This window comes from Falco punctatus (genome assembly GCF_963210335.1).
Source record: "Falco punctatus genome assembly, chromosome: 6".
Lineage (NCBI taxonomy): Eukaryota > Metazoa > Chordata > Aves > Falconiformes > Falconidae > Falco > Falco punctatus.
The window spans coordinates 8,823,547-8,841,098 of NC_137585.1; the positions used below are offsets into that span (position 1 = coordinate 8,823,547).

General features: G+C 47.2%; 2 protein-coding genes across 2 annotated transcripts in view; one reads left to right on the forward strand and one right to left on the reverse strand.

Annotated features, from left to right (window-relative positions):
- The window catches only part of LOC308065702 (alpha-2-macroglobulin-like protein 1), a gene marked incomplete at its 3' end in the record, with an annotated part of 28,709 nt that extends 23,989 nt beyond the window's left edge, over positions 1-4,720 (reverse strand). The window contains exons 1-2 of the mRNA XM_080391902.1: positions 2,479-4,720; positions 118-304 (exon numbers count right to left, since the gene is read on the reverse strand). Of these exons, the coding sequence (XP_080248028.1) occupies positions 118-304; positions 2,479-2,549 (258 nt within the window). The 5' untranslated portion in view covers positions 2,550-4,720. The remainder of the gene's footprint in view (positions 1-117; positions 305-2,478) is intronic.
- Positions 4,721-5,402: 682 nt separating this feature from the next.
- Positions 5,403-17,552, forward strand: part of LOC308065528 (alpha-2-macroglobulin-like protein 1) — a gene marked incomplete at its 5' end in the record, with an annotated part of 29,441 nt that continues 17,291 nt past the window's right edge. The window contains 15 exons of the mRNA XM_080391595.1: positions 5,403-5,802; positions 6,558-6,562; positions 7,267-7,411; positions 8,102-8,154; positions 8,467-8,487; positions 9,007-9,166; positions 9,751-9,835; positions 10,213-10,327; positions 11,564-11,672; positions 12,758-12,888; positions 13,625-13,789; positions 14,594-14,827; positions 15,726-15,789; positions 16,251-16,400; positions 16,959-17,101. Of these exons, the coding sequence (XP_080247721.1) occupies positions 5,403-5,802; positions 6,558-6,562; positions 7,267-7,411; positions 8,102-8,154; positions 8,467-8,487; positions 9,007-9,166; positions 9,751-9,835; positions 10,213-10,327; positions 11,564-11,672; positions 12,758-12,888; positions 13,625-13,789; positions 14,594-14,827; positions 15,726-15,789; positions 16,251-16,400; positions 16,959-17,101 (1,980 nt within the window). The remainder of the gene's footprint in view (positions 5,803-6,557; positions 6,563-7,266; positions 7,412-8,101; positions 8,155-8,466; positions 8,488-9,006; positions 9,167-9,750; positions 9,836-10,212; positions 10,328-11,563; positions 11,673-12,757; positions 12,889-13,624; positions 13,790-14,593; positions 14,828-15,725; positions 15,790-16,250; positions 16,401-16,958; positions 17,102-17,552) is intronic.

A 17,552-nucleotide genomic window follows, 5' to 3' on the forward strand; every position in this document is an offset into this window, starting at 1 on the left:
GATGTCCCCATGGGAAGACACAGTTCTTTGTCCTTCTCCCAAGCAAGAGCAGAACTCACGCACTATCCACCCTACTCAAAAAAATACTGAAAAAAACCTTGAAAGTATTTTCCTCACCTGGAAGCTTGTGCAATGAAAGAAGGTGAGCTGAGAGATGGACTGAGTGATCAGAGTCTCATTCCCAGCTCTACTTTGCAAGGTTACTGTCACATGGATTGGGACTGCTTGCTTTCTGCTGAGCTGAAGGCACACTGTCTCTGAGAAGGGGTAGTAGAGCTGAGATGGTATCGCCACAGCATAATTTCTATTAAAAAAGAAAGAAAAGGTAAAAAAAAAAGTCAGGTAAAATGGATTTTCTAAGAGGACAGGTTTTGACTGTAGGATTTGGGTACTTCCTAATAAGACTTCTGGTCTCTTCACTTTCATGTTGTCAGTGGGGCAAGATCACAACGTTCTTCTCATCTATAGCTAGTGCAGCCCTTAACACTGACTCTGCACTACACACCGCATGCACATGTAAAATTATACAGTCACTGCTTCCAAAACTGGAAGTCAAAATAAGGTGAAGAGACCTCCCCATGACACCCAGCATGGGACCAGCAGCAGAGCTTGGCTACATTGCAGGTTTCCTGAGACTTCAGCCTTGAACCACACTGCCTGTCACCATCAGTTTGCTTGGTGTCTTTCTGTCCTACCAGCTGCCTCTGGGCTCAGAACAAATGCAACGTCTATGGGACCCAGAGTCCCAGCATCGTCTCCCAGACACAGTCTCATGAGCACCTTCTCTTCAGCTCACAACACTCCTGTCCTCCGTGCTGTCTTATGCCAAATCTCACACTTCTGTGGCTACTCTCATAGCTGCGCCCATGGATAACAGCAAGCAGCTATTCCTATTGTTTCGTTCTTTTTCATCTTACACTGCACTGCAGCAACTAGGACACAGAAAAGCCAACATGCCAGCAGGTCTGAAAACCCTTATCGCTGACTCCTGCTTACTGCTTCTGGGCAGGTTCAGCCAGCAGCATGTTTTGCAGCAGCAGGAGGAGGGCAGGGAATGGAAAGATCAGAACAGCAGGAGGCAGGGACATGACCTGCTGGCAGGTCTTTGCTGGAGCTCAGCACGCTGGCAAGAGGGAGTCAAGGTCCTGATGGCCAGGAGCCTTGAGTGATTTCACAAAAGTGCTGCCAAGCTGCCTTGACTAGCTTGTCTGCTGCTAATGTAAGGGGATCTGGTAACAGGTGCTAATGACATTTTCCTGCTTAAGCTGACTCACGGCACCTGCCCCTGCCACAGGGCCAAAGAATGGGTTGAGCACTAAAGACTCACTGCTTGAAGCTCCTGTACCTACCTTCCTCCTAGTGATCCTTTACTCTAGAAATTGCCTTACACCCCTTTGACAATTCATCCTTTACCCTTGCCTTCTGAGCTATAAAAGTACGAGACAGCATTTCTGAGGCTATCATTCAAGAATCCCAAGAGCCAAGCTGCATTACTTTCTCATGAATCTACAAAAATATTGGTATATAGGCCAGACAGCAGGCAGCCTATTGAAGCAAGCAGAATTTCCACAAAGCAAAGCTTTGTTATGAAAATAACAGTGTGAAGCCGGTAGCAGAAAAGCATCATTTGAGCGGGAGCTGTGACAGCCTATGGAACATGTCCTAGAGGAAGGGGCTGTATCCCTGCTGGAAAAGAGTTTTAAACTAGACTTGTGCACGCCACACTACACATGGCAGGAGGAAACCCAGCTACAGCCTAGCGACATACTTCCCACTGTAACAACTACTGTTCGAGCACAGCCATGTTTCTGCTTGCACTTATGCCATGGCTGCAAAAGCAAAGGCCTTCAAAAAGCAAGAGCATGTTCACAAGCCAGTATATCACAGCAGTACCTGCTGGAACAAGAGCTGCATTCGTGATAAAGTATATGAAGAGAAGTGGCGCTGGGAATTGTCCATGCCAGAGGTCTGAGAAATGCATGGAGGGAGCAGGCAGCCAGCCAAGCCAGAGCAAACACACCACTTCACAAAGAGCATCCCTATTAGATACCTTGGGCTCATGTTTGCTGGGTTTGTAAAGGCACCCAGCTTTGTCCGCTGAAGATTTCAGTGGTGACCTCTCACTCTAGGGACAAAAGCACAGCCCAAAAGGGAATTTATTCTGCTGCACAGCAGGAGATGTGAGATGTTGGCAGGTCACAATTAATCACGTGCAGAAAGCTCGCAGAGTTGCTCTGCCTGCGTCCTTGCAGAAACACATGGTCTACATCAAAGGCACTAAAGGGAGAGCCAAGTAGTAGGGGTAGCGTGGTCAGGAGGGTGCATGGGAACCAGATGAAACCTTAGGAATATGAGAAATTACACCGTTCTGAAAAAACATTCCTGGTCTTAGGACTCCTGTCCTGTTTCTCATACACCGCCACCCCCCAGGATTCCCCACAGACCAGAGCATGTACGTAAAGTAGCTGAGGTTCTTACAGCGTTGCAGGTGTTCCAGCTGTGCTAGGCAGGAGAAGGATGCTGCCCCACAGGAAAGCGATGTTCCACATAGCTGATTGCAGGCTGAATCCCTCCACGGAGAGCTTAGCTTCAATTCTGTCCCTGCTTCACCCCTGCTTCTGCTGTCTTCCTTCTTCCCTCTGCCCCTCATCCAGAGCTGAAGGACTATGCAGCTCCTGCCCTGACAGGGTGACCGTTCTCTCTCTTGGCTTCCAAACCAAGAAGGTGGAAATCATGCTGAGCATGGCTAGGGCTGGGATGTGGGCGGGTGGAAGGGGTGGAGACAATGTTTATTGCTTACACACTGAACGTACTTGCTTGGAGGCTTTGTAAGGCTTGTTGATTTGATTTCTCCATGAGGTGTCTTGCTCTGCCTTATGCAGCACAGCTGATGGCAGCAGGAGTGCTCACTTACTGTATTTGGTACAAGGGCCCAATTTTTATAAAGGTGTTTTTATCAGGATTTACGTAGAAACATCCTGGGACAAATTCATTCTTTGCGATGTGAGTGGATTTCACCTCAGGGTTCTTCTGGAGAACTTTTTACATACTATTTACTTACTGAAATTTCACTCCTGCCCTGCAGCCTCCAACCAGACTAGCCCAGAGCTTCACACACAGCTGTCTTACCCCACTTAACTTCAGGGGCAGCCAAACTGATGACCATTCAGACATGCAGAGCCACGGGGAGTGTTTCTGCAATCAGACAGAACTCAGATTGTTTTTTGTCCCGCTAGTTTAAACTTGAACTCAAACCCCTTTTGATTTCAGAGAATCAAATCTGCTCCCAGATCAGTGACATACAGTGCTTTAAACTTGCAGATTATCTGCAATACCAGCGCCAGGTTAAAGGCTAGTGTGTTCCTCTTACATCAGACTGTGCACTAAGAGAGTGGATGCTAAGCACACATGCAGGGACTGTGCCAAAGTAAATCCAGGGGATTGCTTCAGCTGGGAGCAAAGAGTGGGTGGATGGCAAATTCATTCTATATTATGAACCTTTGGTTATGCTCTGCAAAAACACAGCTGGGGCCAGGGCAGGGTGAGGACACCCACCTTCAAAAGAGGCCCTAACTACAGGGCAGATAAGCCCAAGCCCTGTTCACTTCACTGCTGCCACCCTGGAAAAGGAAGGAAAAGGTTTCAGGGCCTGAGGAGAGTCTGGAGGACATGGGTGATGGTGTCAGTGTAGACCTACCTTATGGCTGGAGAAAGCTGGCAGAAGACCAAACACCTGGCTTGGGGTGGGTGTGCAAAGTAGAGATTTGCTAAAATATGTGTTGCTTTATTTGTAAAGGCCTTACAGTGGAACTACCAGGGGAGCTGGCAGTAGGTGGCAGGAGCAGCTCTGGAGAAGGTTCTATATCCAGGAGGACCAGACATAGCTGGATGGTTGGGTGGACAAAGGTAGTGATACTGGGAATGGAGGTAAATTGAGAGGTTTTTACTCCAAGCTCTGATTAAATACTGGATGAGGGGAAGATCACTAATGATGCTAATTAATCACTAATGTCTCCTAACAAGTGACAGGACAAGAGGAAAGAGCCTCAAGCTGGGCCAGGGGAGGTTTAGACTGGATATTAGGAAAGATGTCTTCACTGAAAGGGTGGTCAAGTGCTGGAACAGGCTGCCCAGGGAGGTGGTGGAATCACCATCCCTGGAGGTACAAAAAAAAGCATAGATGCGGTGCTTGGTGACATGGTTTAGTGGTGGACTTGACACTCCCAAGTTAACAGTTGGACTTTATGATCTCAAAGGTCTTTTCCAACCTAAATGATTCTTTGATTCTATGCACAGAGAGAGTACTGAAGTTGCTTTTACAAGCTGAGGACAGTAGCTGGTTTGCAGCTTTGGCTGTCATTGGATGCTACAGTCAGGACCCAAACCAGCCACAGCTGAGATGAGTTTTTCTCTCAAGTCCCCTTTAGCCTGTTAGAGGTCACCCACACCATGTCTCCACCCCACAGTGCTCTGGCACCCTATGGCTTGGAATACCATCTCAATGTAGATGTGGGTGGACAACTGTGCTGTGTGGCCTTTACTCTGCTGTTGGCGGAAGCAAGTAAATATTAGCTGATGTCATTAGCCTAGAAGAGATACTACCTCCATGTATTGACTCCCCCCTGCTTTGGACTTAGGAGCATCTGACGAGGGTATTTAGGATTGCTCCAGCCCATCGTTACAGGCAATTCTGTACTCCTGTGTGGATCTTGTGAGCTGCCTGTCCCAGCCCAAGCAATGGGAGCACCAGTGCTCCTCTTAGCCCTGACCCTATTCCCAGTTGCAGCTGCAGCAAGCCTGGAACCGTGAGCTTATCTCCTTTTGCTTTTGGGGGTGCTTGATGGAAAGGACTGTCGTTGAAGGCTGGTGCTGCACTGTTTAGCATCACAGAGCTGAACAGTGGGGGCCTTGTTCTTAAGGAGGCTGAGCAGAAGCAGCTCCTGCTGAGTCCTGTTGTAGCACTGGGTGTCCAGCACCACTGCAGGTGAAGCCCCTGGTATCTCCTTGTCCAGGCACTGCACTGCATGCACCATGAAGCTGCAGAAGCCACAGGATTTGCCTCTGTTCATCCTGTGCTGATGGGGGTGAAATCTGGTGGGAGGACTGAAGCCTTACGCTTCAGCCACTGAGTCTTTTGTTTCATTCCTTACACAGCCTTGCTCTGTGTACTTGCAGTTGGAGTATTGCACAATGGGCAGTTGTGTCCTGGCTGGTGGCGAGGTGGTGACGGGTATCAGGAGCTCTCTAGTTCCACACTGGGCATGTTGCTGCTTTTTGGTATGGAAAGGGAGCTGCACTATAGCTCCTCCACTGCAGGCCTCCAGACACTTCTGACCCTTGGTCTGCCTCTTCATGAAAGCAGCAGAGATGGATTCTGGCTTGCCCACCTCAGCCTCTGAATTGTTTTCAAACACTTGCTCTCTTCTAGTCACTATATTGTGGTGTTCCCTGCTGTCATTCCCCATTCCCAAAAGGAGAAGCTCTGCATTCACCTCAGCTCCCTAACTGAGGATGTCCACCTGGCTGTCACCTTGCAGATGACAACTCAGAATCACACACTGGTGGAACACGATGTGGAGAGGCCAGGCACTTTTCAGTGCATCACCTTCCAGGTGAGTGTAGCTGTGGCTGCTGATTTGACAGCAGATACTTTCACCTTCACTTCAGACAGGAGTCCGGTACTTTTCTGGGTGCAGTGTCCTTTGCCTTGCTGTGGGTTGCAAAAAAACAGTGCCAGGCAAAAACCAGCGGTGTCCTGGAGCCTAGCAAAGTGGGGAATCTTTCCTGTGTGGATAAAACCCTGTTCTTTTGATCCATAACAGCTCATTTCATCCTACTTGAGGCCTGTTAGGAAACATTGACTTTCAGTTTAATCAGTGTTTAGTCCCTGAAAATGCTTGTATATGAGAGTGCAAGTCAATGCATTGGGAATATATTCTTTTCATCCTCGTTTCCTCAGAAGGCTTTCCCTCTGCTCCAAGAGGACTATGCTGTTCTAAAGCTGCATCTATATTGCAAAGCGTAGCTGCAGCCTGCATACTTTGATTGCATTGAGCTTGCTTTAATTTAGCTGTGTTGGATGGTGGTGGCACTGGACCCACAATGAATTGAATTTCACCTAGGCAGTCTGGACATTTCTTGGGCGGCTTGAATTCCTGTCACTGCAACTTTGCTGCTCTAGTTAGCTTAATTAGACACACTGAGGCTGGGGCATGACTACAGGACCTTCAGTTACATTTCTGGAGAGCCATGGAGATGTGTCTGGTGCTGAGGGTATACAAACTGCCTCTGTCTTCCTCAGCACCATACAAAGTCACTGTGCCTAGGCCCTGATTGTCATTGTCCTGCAGATTCAGCACAACACAAGTCACTTCTGGTTCCTGCATCAAAAAGACAGTTATTAACTGTTTGGTGCCGGCCCTCAGGAGAGAACAAGTCCTGGCTTTGGAAAGCCAGGGAAATCTGCTGTTGGCAAAAAGAGCCTTTCCGCTGGTGGTCTTGGTCCTTCTGATACTGAGATGTCCTGGGTTTGCCTGGTAACTCATCTCCCATTACAGTCTTGGTCAGCTCCAGATCTCACTTCCCTATGTTTTTTCTTGGTTTCCTAAAAATCTCACATTTATGTGAAGTGGGAGAATGACGTGTCGGTTGGTTCACTCTTAGGTTCATGTACAAAAGTCAGGCAGTGGCTACTTTTCCCTATAATGACAAGCTGGTTAGAGACAGTCATATGGTGGAATTTGGACTCTGAAGTTCAGGGATTTTTTTAACAGTGAGATGATGTCTTGTATCTGGGTTAAGATGTAAAGTCTCTGATGAATTTGTTTTCCATTTTCTTTTATCAATCAACCTAGGTGCCAGAGTTCATTCCCAGGGAAAGAGATGATTCTACATCACACGTAAGACACCTCTCTTGGCTGCCTATCCTCTTACAAACTAGAGGGATTCAGCCTTTCTTGTGTCTGAGCCATGTTAATGTTGGAGATGCAGGATGGGAAAGATAGTGAAGAGGAGAAAAATGTGGAAAGTGGCAAACATGACAAGAAGAGAGGCAAAGAAAAGAGAAGGAGGAAACTGGGGAGCACAAAGAAGACTATAACTAGGGAGACAGCTAAATCAAAGGAGGGGAAGGGAGTAGTGGAAAGTCAGAGGTTTTGGTAGGAGATGCCTCTGTTTCTCCTTTGAGCTACCTGTAGTTTCAGACAGGGGTTTTTTTTGTTGTTGTTGTTGTTGTTTTTTTTTTTTTTTTTTTTTTTAACCTGACAGCCAGAGGAGGTGGTTTTTTTGCATGTCCTGATCCACAGTGGGGACAATGTGCTCTTTGAGGGTTGCAAGAAGGTTCTGGTCATGCCCCAGAAGAATGTAATTCTGATACAGACAGACAAGGGCTTATACAAACCTGGAGAAACAGGTAAGGCAAGAAGGTGGCATAAAGGAATGGGGAGGGAAGGGTCAAGGTAGGAGCCACATCCGGGGGGAAGATTTCACCAAGTGCAAAAAGTTAAGCTTGTTGGAGATGGAAGAAAGCAGATCTATTATGAGATGTTTCCAGGAACATCTGTGTTTAGATGTCTGTCATCCAGGAACAGTGTGAGTCAAGATGTGACATCTCTGAGTTGTGCTGCACCAAATGTCCAGCCTGCTGCTCCTGGGTCTTGTTTTGGTTAAGTATCTCTAGTGAGACCTAAAAGGAAAGCCAAGACTCTCTGGGACATGGGACAATCTCTTGTTGTTTTTCGGAGACTGTTGTTAATATTTGAGTAAAGCCTGGAGCGACATTCCAAGCTGTAGAAATACAGAGGTACTCCACAGTCTTCACAACATGAACAAACTGCAGACAGACCAACCCCACTGTTTAGCAGATCATTGTAATCTTCCCAGGTAGAGGCAGCAAGTTTCTAAAGCCCACAGCTGCATATAAACCTCCCAGACAAAATCCTCTGGGGTGGGAGATATTGGGGAGGGCTGTTTGGGGAGAGACCTGAATACCTTTGAGGTAACAAAGAGACATGAATATTGGAGCACAGAAAAGGAGAAGCAGATTTGTGCAAGGACATGTTGTAGGCAGACTGCTTTACTATCCTTTTCTTTGTCTCTCCAGTGAAATTTCGAATTGTGAACCTCAATGAGGACCTTAAGGTCATGGAAAATGAGGTGAGTATCACCCTGTGCGTTCCTGGAAGTAGGAGCCTCAGCATGAGATACACTGAAGCTCATGAAAGAGCCTCATCTCCCTTCATGCCTGTTAAACCATAAGAACAAATGATCTTTGAGAGGAAAACCCACTCATCCACTGGTTGCAGTGTAAGCTAGTACAGAAGGAGGAGGAGACCTAACGTGGGGTCTGGGTGGGGCAGAAATTTTTGGTCAGGGGCTCACATCAGGCAGCATTATTAATACTGGTTCACATGAATGCTGTTTTGCTCTGTACAAAACTGAGCTTTTTTTTTCCTCTTGTTTTTACAGTATTCCCAGATATGGCTGCAGGTAAGTGACAAAGAACTGATCAAAGGGAGATGTCTGTCTCCTACTGTGCCTTTTCATTCCTGGACAGAGTTGTGCCACAGATGTAACCTCATAAGCTTCTGGTTCTGGCTCAGGTTCAGCTGAAGTCTTTTCTACCTGGTCAGCCTGGGTTTTTCATTCAAACCAGCACCTCTGTGATGCACATAGCTGAGACAGAGGCAGGACAGTAATGAAGCTTTGCCCAACACCTTGTCTGCACAGAGCACAAGGCTAAGTGCTCAGCAGATGCAGCACAGCTGCATCTCCTTCCCATGATGTTACCACTTCCCAGTAGCTTTACTGTTCTTGGCAACCTTTGCAATTCCAAAGTTCAGTAAAACAATACTGGAGGGAGGAGAAGGAATATGTGCTGGTGATCTGGCATCCTCTCTACTACTACTCATCCTCGTAGTGCCTTCTTGTGCCTGAGTATGTCTGGACCTGCCAGGTACCCGTGTTCCCACTGTGACTTGGTGGCTCTGCATGTCCTTCCTCAAATAGGATCCTGAATATAACCGTATTGCTGAGTGGCTGAATGTAAAGCCAAGACATGGCATTGTGGATCTGTCCTTCCCCCTGGCCTCTGAAGCACCCCTTGGGGAGTACGCCATCTCAGTGCAACCATACATGGCTCAGAAAACCTTCAGTGTTGAAGAATACGGTGAGACTTGGACAACAGAGGTGGGAGAAAATCAGTGTGGGTAGCTGGAGAAGAGAGCAGGGCGATGCAGCCACGTTCATCAGACTTTTTGCCCTGGGACAACAGCAGTCTGGGGACAGGGATTGGTGGGTCTGTGTGCACATCTCATGCTGGGCTGGAGGTTCTGCAGCTGCACAGGGTACAAAGGAGAGGCTGTGGTCTGACAGCTCATTCTAGTTGTGACTGGGACCTGTGACAAGCGCTTTCTGCTGCGCATTGCCGCCCTCTTCTAAGCTAGGTTTACTATTCGCTCCAGTCTGCCGCTGTAAGAGGAAGCAGCATCACGTCTTAGTCCCATTCAGTTGCAGTGACGTGGGTAAGGACAAAACCCTGTGTCACTTAAAATGTTTATGCTTGACTGAGCTGAAGTAGAAAACAGTCCTACGTGCAATTGTAGCAGCAAATAGAGGGAGGTGTGGCTGAAGGGAGTAATCCCCATTGCAGCACGGTGATGAATAACTGGGGTCGTTACTGTCTTTCCCCCCATCTGGACTCCATACTCAGTGTTTTTTCCCTCCATCCTTATCTTCCTCTCTTCTACGCAGTGTTGAAAAAATTTGAAATAAAGATTGAGCACCCTCCATTTATTGCTACAGCAGATAAGGAGTTTCAGCTGAAGGTCTGTGGCAAGTGAGTATATGATACTGTTGTGATCTTTGGCCTTCAACTCCACAATCACCTTCAGATGGTCCACAGCTGAGAAGCGACCTTCCAGTATGATGTTTGTGCACTGCCCTGTGGCTGGGGGAGACGGATCACTCTCTGGAATGGGCTTCTTCTCGCACTTGGTCATTTATTGTGAGGCTGAAGGATGCTTAGGATGCTGGGTGTAGTGGGCGGAGAGGGATGCAAACTGAGCTTAAGAGACAAGCTGGAGTTCCTGAGCAAACAAGGTACAAAGCTCTTGCATGCTCCACTTCCCTGCAGTGAGGGTGGGGGTGGCCTGGATCTGTATCTCTGTTGAAGTGGCCAGTCTTCAGGTGAACGTTTCTCCCCTTTTGACACAGGTATACCTATGGGAAGCCCATTCAAGGGAAAACAAGTATTACTTTTATCACATTATCCCAGATCTTGGAAGGCAATTTAACAAATTATATGGAGATAAGGAAACAAAACAACCGGGTAGGTGAACAAATAGAAGAGTAGAAAGTATAGCCTGCTGAAAATGCATGTCTGTCCCCTTAACCTGCCTTGATGCACCTCTGATGTACACTCACCTGTTTAGTCTGCTGTCTTCTCACTTGCTAGACCTCATCAGACTATTGATTCCTCTTCCTGTGACTCTGTTGCTTGAATTACTGCTCTAGCTGCCCATATCTGACTCAAGGTTTCAGGAGAAGGTGTAAGCTCGGTGTAAGTAATTTAATTACAGATCCTTTCCCAAGGATCTGTATCATATTGTATCAGATCACTGGTCTAGTCAGTCCTGTGACCACTCCCACCAATAAACAGGCTATCGGAGTATCAAATTGTCTGTGGCTTAATGCCCTGTTTCTTGCCGTATCCAGTTAACGGATCACCTTAAGCTTGCTAGTGTCCTGTCTGAGATCATGTCCAATGCTGGTTACGCTTTCTGCACATTTGCATTCATTATACATTTGTGGTTAAGTTCCACACTTGTTTTTTTCCATGGCTTTCAGAGGCAGCTCTTTCAGCCTGAAAGTCACAAGAAAATATTCCTAAATGTCAGACCAGTCAGCAACAAGCCAGAATATAAAAATCCAGCTGGATCTCTCCATCTTTTAAAACGCACCCAGTAGCAAAGTGTCTCCAGCTGGAATGCTGCACTGTCTTAGCAGTGCAAAACACCAGCTGAACGCCAGCTCCCTCTCACATGGCATGTAAGAGACCCTGCAAGGTTCTCTGGAGAACTTAACAGGCACAACTAGAAACACTTGGTCCACCTCCCCTCTCTGGCAGGCTGGCTGTACCCTGTCTCTGCCTTAATGCTCGGGGAAGCTCTTGCAGTCTGTAACTGGCTGGATGCCCTTGTTTAACACGGCCTCATCAGAGATGGCCATGACTGAGAAGCCACACTGGCAGGCTTTATTCATCACGACCATATAGTCTCAGGGAGGAGGTTACCTTTAGCTCAGGTAACGACATTCAAGCTCTTTCAGCTGCAGGATCTGGGCTTACCTGAAACACTTTTTTTTTTTTTCTGCCACTTTTTCAGAGACAGTTTAATCCAAGCATGTTGATTTTCTTCTCTGGCTAAGGAATCTATGATGGGTTTCTGCAGTTACAGCTTTTTGAGATTCCATCTGTTCCACAGATATTTGGAAATACTTCTTTAGGATTGCCCAGCATCTATGGAACAGTTTATCTTTCTCTCTGTTCACATCTCTCTTTCTGCAGACAAACAAGGATGGCTGCACTACTTTTACCATAAAGACAGAGACTCTGGAATTAAGTGAGACTGACAGCTACATAATTGCGATAGGAGAAGTAGTGGAAGATGGAACAGGTACTGCAAAACATGTGAAGTGTTCTCCTCCCTGGAGGCAACTTCTTTGGCCTTTCTGTGGCAGTCAAATTCCTTTTTCAAAAGTAACTTGAGGGTTCCCAAGACTTCTGCCACAATGGCAGTGTCTATTCTAGTACCTCTTCCATCTATTATTACCAAATTTTCTTAATCCTCTCCGCCCCTCATCTCCACTAGCACACATATAACTTTTTAGTGATTGCCTGGACACCAAGTTGTTTCTCAGCCAGTTGCAAAGCCCTGGCTAGCCATGGAAAAGTCTGCAACAAGCCCTTGCAGTCCTTGCTAATTGTAGTGCACCATCCTGACAGGTAGTCCCTACCCGCAGACTCCTGCCTTCTCTTTTCCTAAGCCTGAGGCAGGGCTGCTTATGCACATTCCAGCTGTGAGGAATGATATTCTGCTTCCTTTCAGTCTGACACAATATTGGCTATAAGGAGGTAGGTTTCAGTATCAGTGTTAATATGCACCTAGCTCTGGCAAATAGAGGTGTCTGTTGTTTGAACTGTCTGGGTGGCGTCTTTCAGGCCACTTTTAGACACCTACAGTGTAGCTGTCTATAACTATACAGTCATCTAATTTCTCTGTCTCTTCAGTAGAGAGAAATGTTTACTTATAAGGTATGATGCATCATGTCACAAAGCAGAGGGCCTAGAAAGGTTGAGGGAGTCATATCCTGTTGCAGCACAAACAAACTAGCCGGCTGCAACAAGGCTTTACCGTTGGTCAGATTCTACTGTCTGTGCTGTATCTCCTTCCTCCAGAGGTCAAACCACACTGCTGCTCCTCCATCTGACCCACAGCTGTACATTATCAATGTTAATTAACACAGCTTCATTCCTCTACAGTTCCCCTTTTTTTTTCTTAATATTTCATACCTTGTGTTTTTAACAATCATCACAACCTTTTTACAAATAAATTTTTCATACTGTCCTCTAATTCCTCTACAATATATTAAAAAAAAAATATATTTTGTCCCCTAAATCTAGAGGTTGTAGGTATTGTAGGTAGTGTTGAAGCATCTTCTTGTCTTCTGTTTCCCTAAGAGCACTGCTAGGGTTTAACAGATTTCTCATCTCTCCACCCAGGAGCAAAGGTTATGGATACAGCTGAAATTCTTATTGTGACAAGAATGAAGTCTATAGAGTTTATCAACCTCCATGCATTCTACAAACGTGGACTGCCATACACAGGGAAGGTAACACCCATGGATCCCTTCTCTGCTGCGAATACATCATAGATAGAATCTTCTGTAGGCAGAAAGCAACAATCCTGAGGGAAGTAGGTGCCGCTCTGCTGTTACCCAGCAGCTATGAGTGAAGCCTCCTGTAGAAGCAATTTCTTCTCCCCACCCTAACCGAGTGTATTCCTGGACAGGAATTCTGGCCAGCTGCAGTCTCTGGAGACTTCCCCAGGAGTAGCTGCTGAATATAGTCTGTGCAATAAAAGGCATATGGGATGGGGGTGGTGTCATCAGGGAAATAACATTCCCTTTGGACAAATGCACATGGTAGCTTGGCAGAAATCACTAAAGCCTTGTGTATCAGTTCACTGGCAGTCACTCCTGTCTCAAGTTCCCCGAGCGATGCTAGGACAGCTGTCCCACTGGGGCTAGAAACACTCAAATTTCTGGAGATTAGGCTGTTTCTGATCGTCAAGGATCCTGCAGCATTGTCCAAGAAAAAGCTCAGAATCAGAGGAAATCACCTTTTTCTTCCAATATAGGTGTCTTATTTGGCTGCGCTACCATGTATTTCTAGTCCTAAACAGATGCACATTGTTGGTTTTGTGCATTTATCACACTTCTATTTGGATCCTTCCAATGTGTCTGAAAGCTAGAAGGGCTGAGGAAGCCCAGTGATAGAAACACCAAGCACTGGCAGTGCCTTGGAGTATGGCACAACAGGGTATTAACTTCCTCGCCTTCTCTGCAGTTGTTCTGCCACAGTGGCAAGTCTCCCCTCAGAAATGAAACCGTCTACCTAGTAGTTGACATCAATGATGAGGAGACACGCCTGTCATTCCTCACAGATGAGAATGGAGAAGCTCACTTCTCACTGGATACTACCAGCTGGAACAACACGCTGGTTTCTCTGAAGGTGAGCATCAGCCACAGAAAAAGGAGGATAAAGTGAAGGTAGACTGAGGAAAGAAATAAAAAGTGGAACAAATGTGAGGTTTTGGAGTTCAGTCCTCTGGCTCCTGATCTCACTTGGTTATATCTGCACAAGCATCTTTAATTACTCTCCAGTGCCATCTCCTCAGGGAAGTTGGAGTCTGTGCTGCAACAGTTCAGCCAAAAGGTCACCAAGGGTGGTCTGCTGTCCTGAGCTAGAGCACGATCCTAATCTTTTGTATCCCCCCTCACCTTCCTTTGACTCCACTAAAAACATCTGTTAATCTGAATACTTCCTCGGAGGAAGTCCCCCCTTTCTCCACTCTGGGATATGTTAGAGGTGGCTCAACAGAACTGGCAGTTGACACCTGTCTCTGTTTAACTCCACTTCTAGCGGCTACCCTTGCCCTGCAGCAGCACATAGCTTGTCCAGGCTCAGCCTGGCAGATAGCTGGTCTTGACCTCCCTTTCAATACCACACCTTGAAGCACTTGGCGGCTTCTCACAGTTTCTGATCCTACACCTGGAGCTCGTTGTTACCAGCCTGGCAGTACACCCACCTGCCCACTACCTACATTCCTGCAGCTGATGTGGGATCCGTGCCCAAGCAGTACGATCTCCTATTGCCATCCATTTCTCAGAGAACGGAACTACTGTTCCAGATGCTTTTCCCCAAGACCCCAGTCTGTTTAGGGTGATGTTCCCTAATTTTGGTTGGGCAGGACTTGGTACGTAAGATCCCTTGCATTACCTGATGTTTTCCAACTCACGTTTTTGTGCTCTGAAGGCTACCTACAACCTTGGAAATGACAATGAGCAAGATTCTTCTGAAAGTCACGCAGGAGTTGAGGATAACTTCCACTGGCTGAAACCTTTCTACTCTGAGAGCAACAGTTTCCTTGAGATCAAAGCCAGGGATGATGTGATGCCCTGTGATCAAGAGCAGGAAGTGCAAGTGGATTATATCCTTGACTGGAATAAAGTCAGCTCTGAAGCAGGCCACATTGATTTCTATTACTTGGTGAGCACAGAAGACAGCTGAATCTCAGGGCAAGATTATGCTTACTGGCATTTTACCCTTTTCACACAGCACATGTATACTCATGGGAGAAGGTAAGCTACTCCAAGGCCAGTAAGTCAGTTTGTGAGTTCTGTTCTGCCCAAACCTCCTCCTGTTCTCCAGTTCCTGGACCTGCTTCTAGCCCCCAGCTGCTTTGTTTTGCTTTGCTTTGTCAGGAGTGCCTTGACCTAAGCTCCCGTGATAGATACCTGCCATTCACCCTACATTTCTCTGTGCTCACATGGGTGGCAGTGCAGGGCTAGCCTGGTTTCTGCCCAGCAGGTATGTCCTAGATTTCCACCTGGGGCAATCTGTCTGTGAACTAAGAGGCAATCTCTGGGGCAGCTGACCTCCCCTGGCCTGTATATTTAAGGAAAATGCTTGAAATTGCACAAGCCCTCAATGTGCTCCAGAGGTATATAATCATGTTTTGATGAAGTCCACTTTCAAGCGAGGCCAAAGCAAGAGTGACTACAGCCTAGCTGAGAGGTTACGAGTGTCTTGGTTACTCAGCTGGGCTCATTCGTACGATCAAACAGTACCCTACCCTAGTAATGTGAACATCAGAGATCAACGGGGCTTAAGAGCAGCTGTTCTTAGCTTCAGATGTACCTCCAGCTTTGCAAGCGGTCATTCTCATTGCCTAACCAACACCTCTTGGTTAGGTGGTTGGACTTGAAAGTCCACTTCCACCTATACTATCACCATCTCTGCTACAGAGCTCTTAGATCATGTTCTGCCAGAGAAGCTTCTGTGGCAACAACTGTCCGACGTCCTTCTCGCTTCTCTTGTTCTTCTTGCACTCTCCTCATACTGTCAGAATTCAGGCCCTTGACTGGCTCTTCTCTTTGCTTTTCAGGTGATATCAAAAGGCAAGATCCTTTCCAGTGGAGAGAAGCGTGTGCCAATTATCCAGCATGAGAGTGAGTAGAAATGCATGAAGTGTCTCATAACACACCCCAGAAAACTGTGACCACTCTCCAGTGTCAATCTCTGCAGGTTTTATTGTTATCCACAGGTGGGAGCTATTGAACTGAGTTCTTAGTGGTGGTCCACCTCATCAGACCAACACCATCTCCTCTCATATCAGTTCAGTGCCCTTCTAGGTGATTGTCCTTCTCTTGCCTTGTCTAATTGGTCTATTATCCAACCTTATGACTTTGCTGCTAGCTTGTACCTTTGGAGAAGATATAGAATTTGTGTAGCTTGCCTGTTTATCTAAACCTGGGTTTATGGGTAATCTGTGATGGTGGCTGTGTAAGATGTTCTTATTTGCAGGTAGAAGTTATTAAATTCCCTCTTTTGATTCTTATTGTGTGTCCTGCCCCATTGAGCAGATTTAATGGAATATTTTCCCTCTCTCCCTTCCTGCTATCTCGTGCAGATCTGCAGGGCTCCTTCTCATTGACTCTGACTATTGGCAGTGACTTCCTGCCTGACATCAAGCTTCTAGTGTATGCAGCCTTCTTGGATGGGGAGGTGGTGGCTGATGTGGAAGAATTTCAAGTGGAAGAGTGCTTTAGACACCAGGTGAGTAGAAACACAAGAAGTGTGACAGCATCATTGATGTGCTCTGGCCTGCTGTTGTTCCTGGTCCTGTTTTATCCTCAGCCAAGTAGTGTAAGCTGGATACACATCCAAACCAGATGCCCAGTATTTTTGGCTGGGAAACATTAATAACCTTCCTCCCTGACTTCCTAGTCCCACCCTCCCCAGCACTGGCAAGCCTTTCCCAAGGAGTAAACCAGACCCCCCCCAAACTGCGTTTTCTCCCCCCATTCCCTGTGACTGACTCGGGAACACACTGTCCCTGATGTTCTCCCTAACAAGAAGAGAAGCCTGCCTGCTTAGCTCCCTCTGGTAGCTCTGGATCAGAAGGTGGTGGATGTGTAGTGGTAGGGGAATTCTGGCTGGGCTGTACACACTGCAGCCCATGTAACCTGCCCAAGGGATTTCTAGAAGGGTTTGCTGGCATCTCAGCCCCTTTCCCTACTTTATTATCTGTCTTTTCCTCTGCTGCCTAGACACCTAAGAGTCACAGGGTCCCACTCTCTACCACTAAGCCCCTGACCCTGTCTGCTTTTGCAGGTAGCGCTGGACTTCTCACACAAGGAGGAAGTCCCGGGATCGAAAGTCAGTCTGAACCTCAAGGCTGCTCCAGGGTCCTTGTGCTCTGTCCAAGCTGTTGACAAGAGTGTCCTCCTGAAGAAAAATGATACCCTGACAGCAAAAACAGTGAGTGCAGCCTGCCGTGACCACCCCCGTAGTGTCTGCCTGCTTTCTGTCTCCATGCGCTGGCAGGAGGAAGCCCATAGTCCGTGCCAGGACATGGCTGCAGTGTTCGGTGGCTGCCCTGGTGTTCCCCCTCCTCAGCCTCTTCTGAGCAGTTATGTGGTGATCATGTTCCTCGTGCATCAGCTCTGCACTGTGGGTCTCTGCCTGGAGAGTGGTGGATGCTGCATGGTGCTTCAGGGATAGGCAAGGGAGAACAGCTTCAAAGAGATGCTGGTGCTTTCCGCTTGCAGGGAAAGTGCTTAGCAGCTTTCCTCACATCCACCTGTCTCTCCGCATTTCCATCTTCCACCAGGCAGTGAGGCTAAACCTTTGCAATGGAAGTTTTCCCCACTAGGGTCCTCCTACTCCTCTGCCCCAAACACTGCTGATTTATAACCGTATGACAGATCAG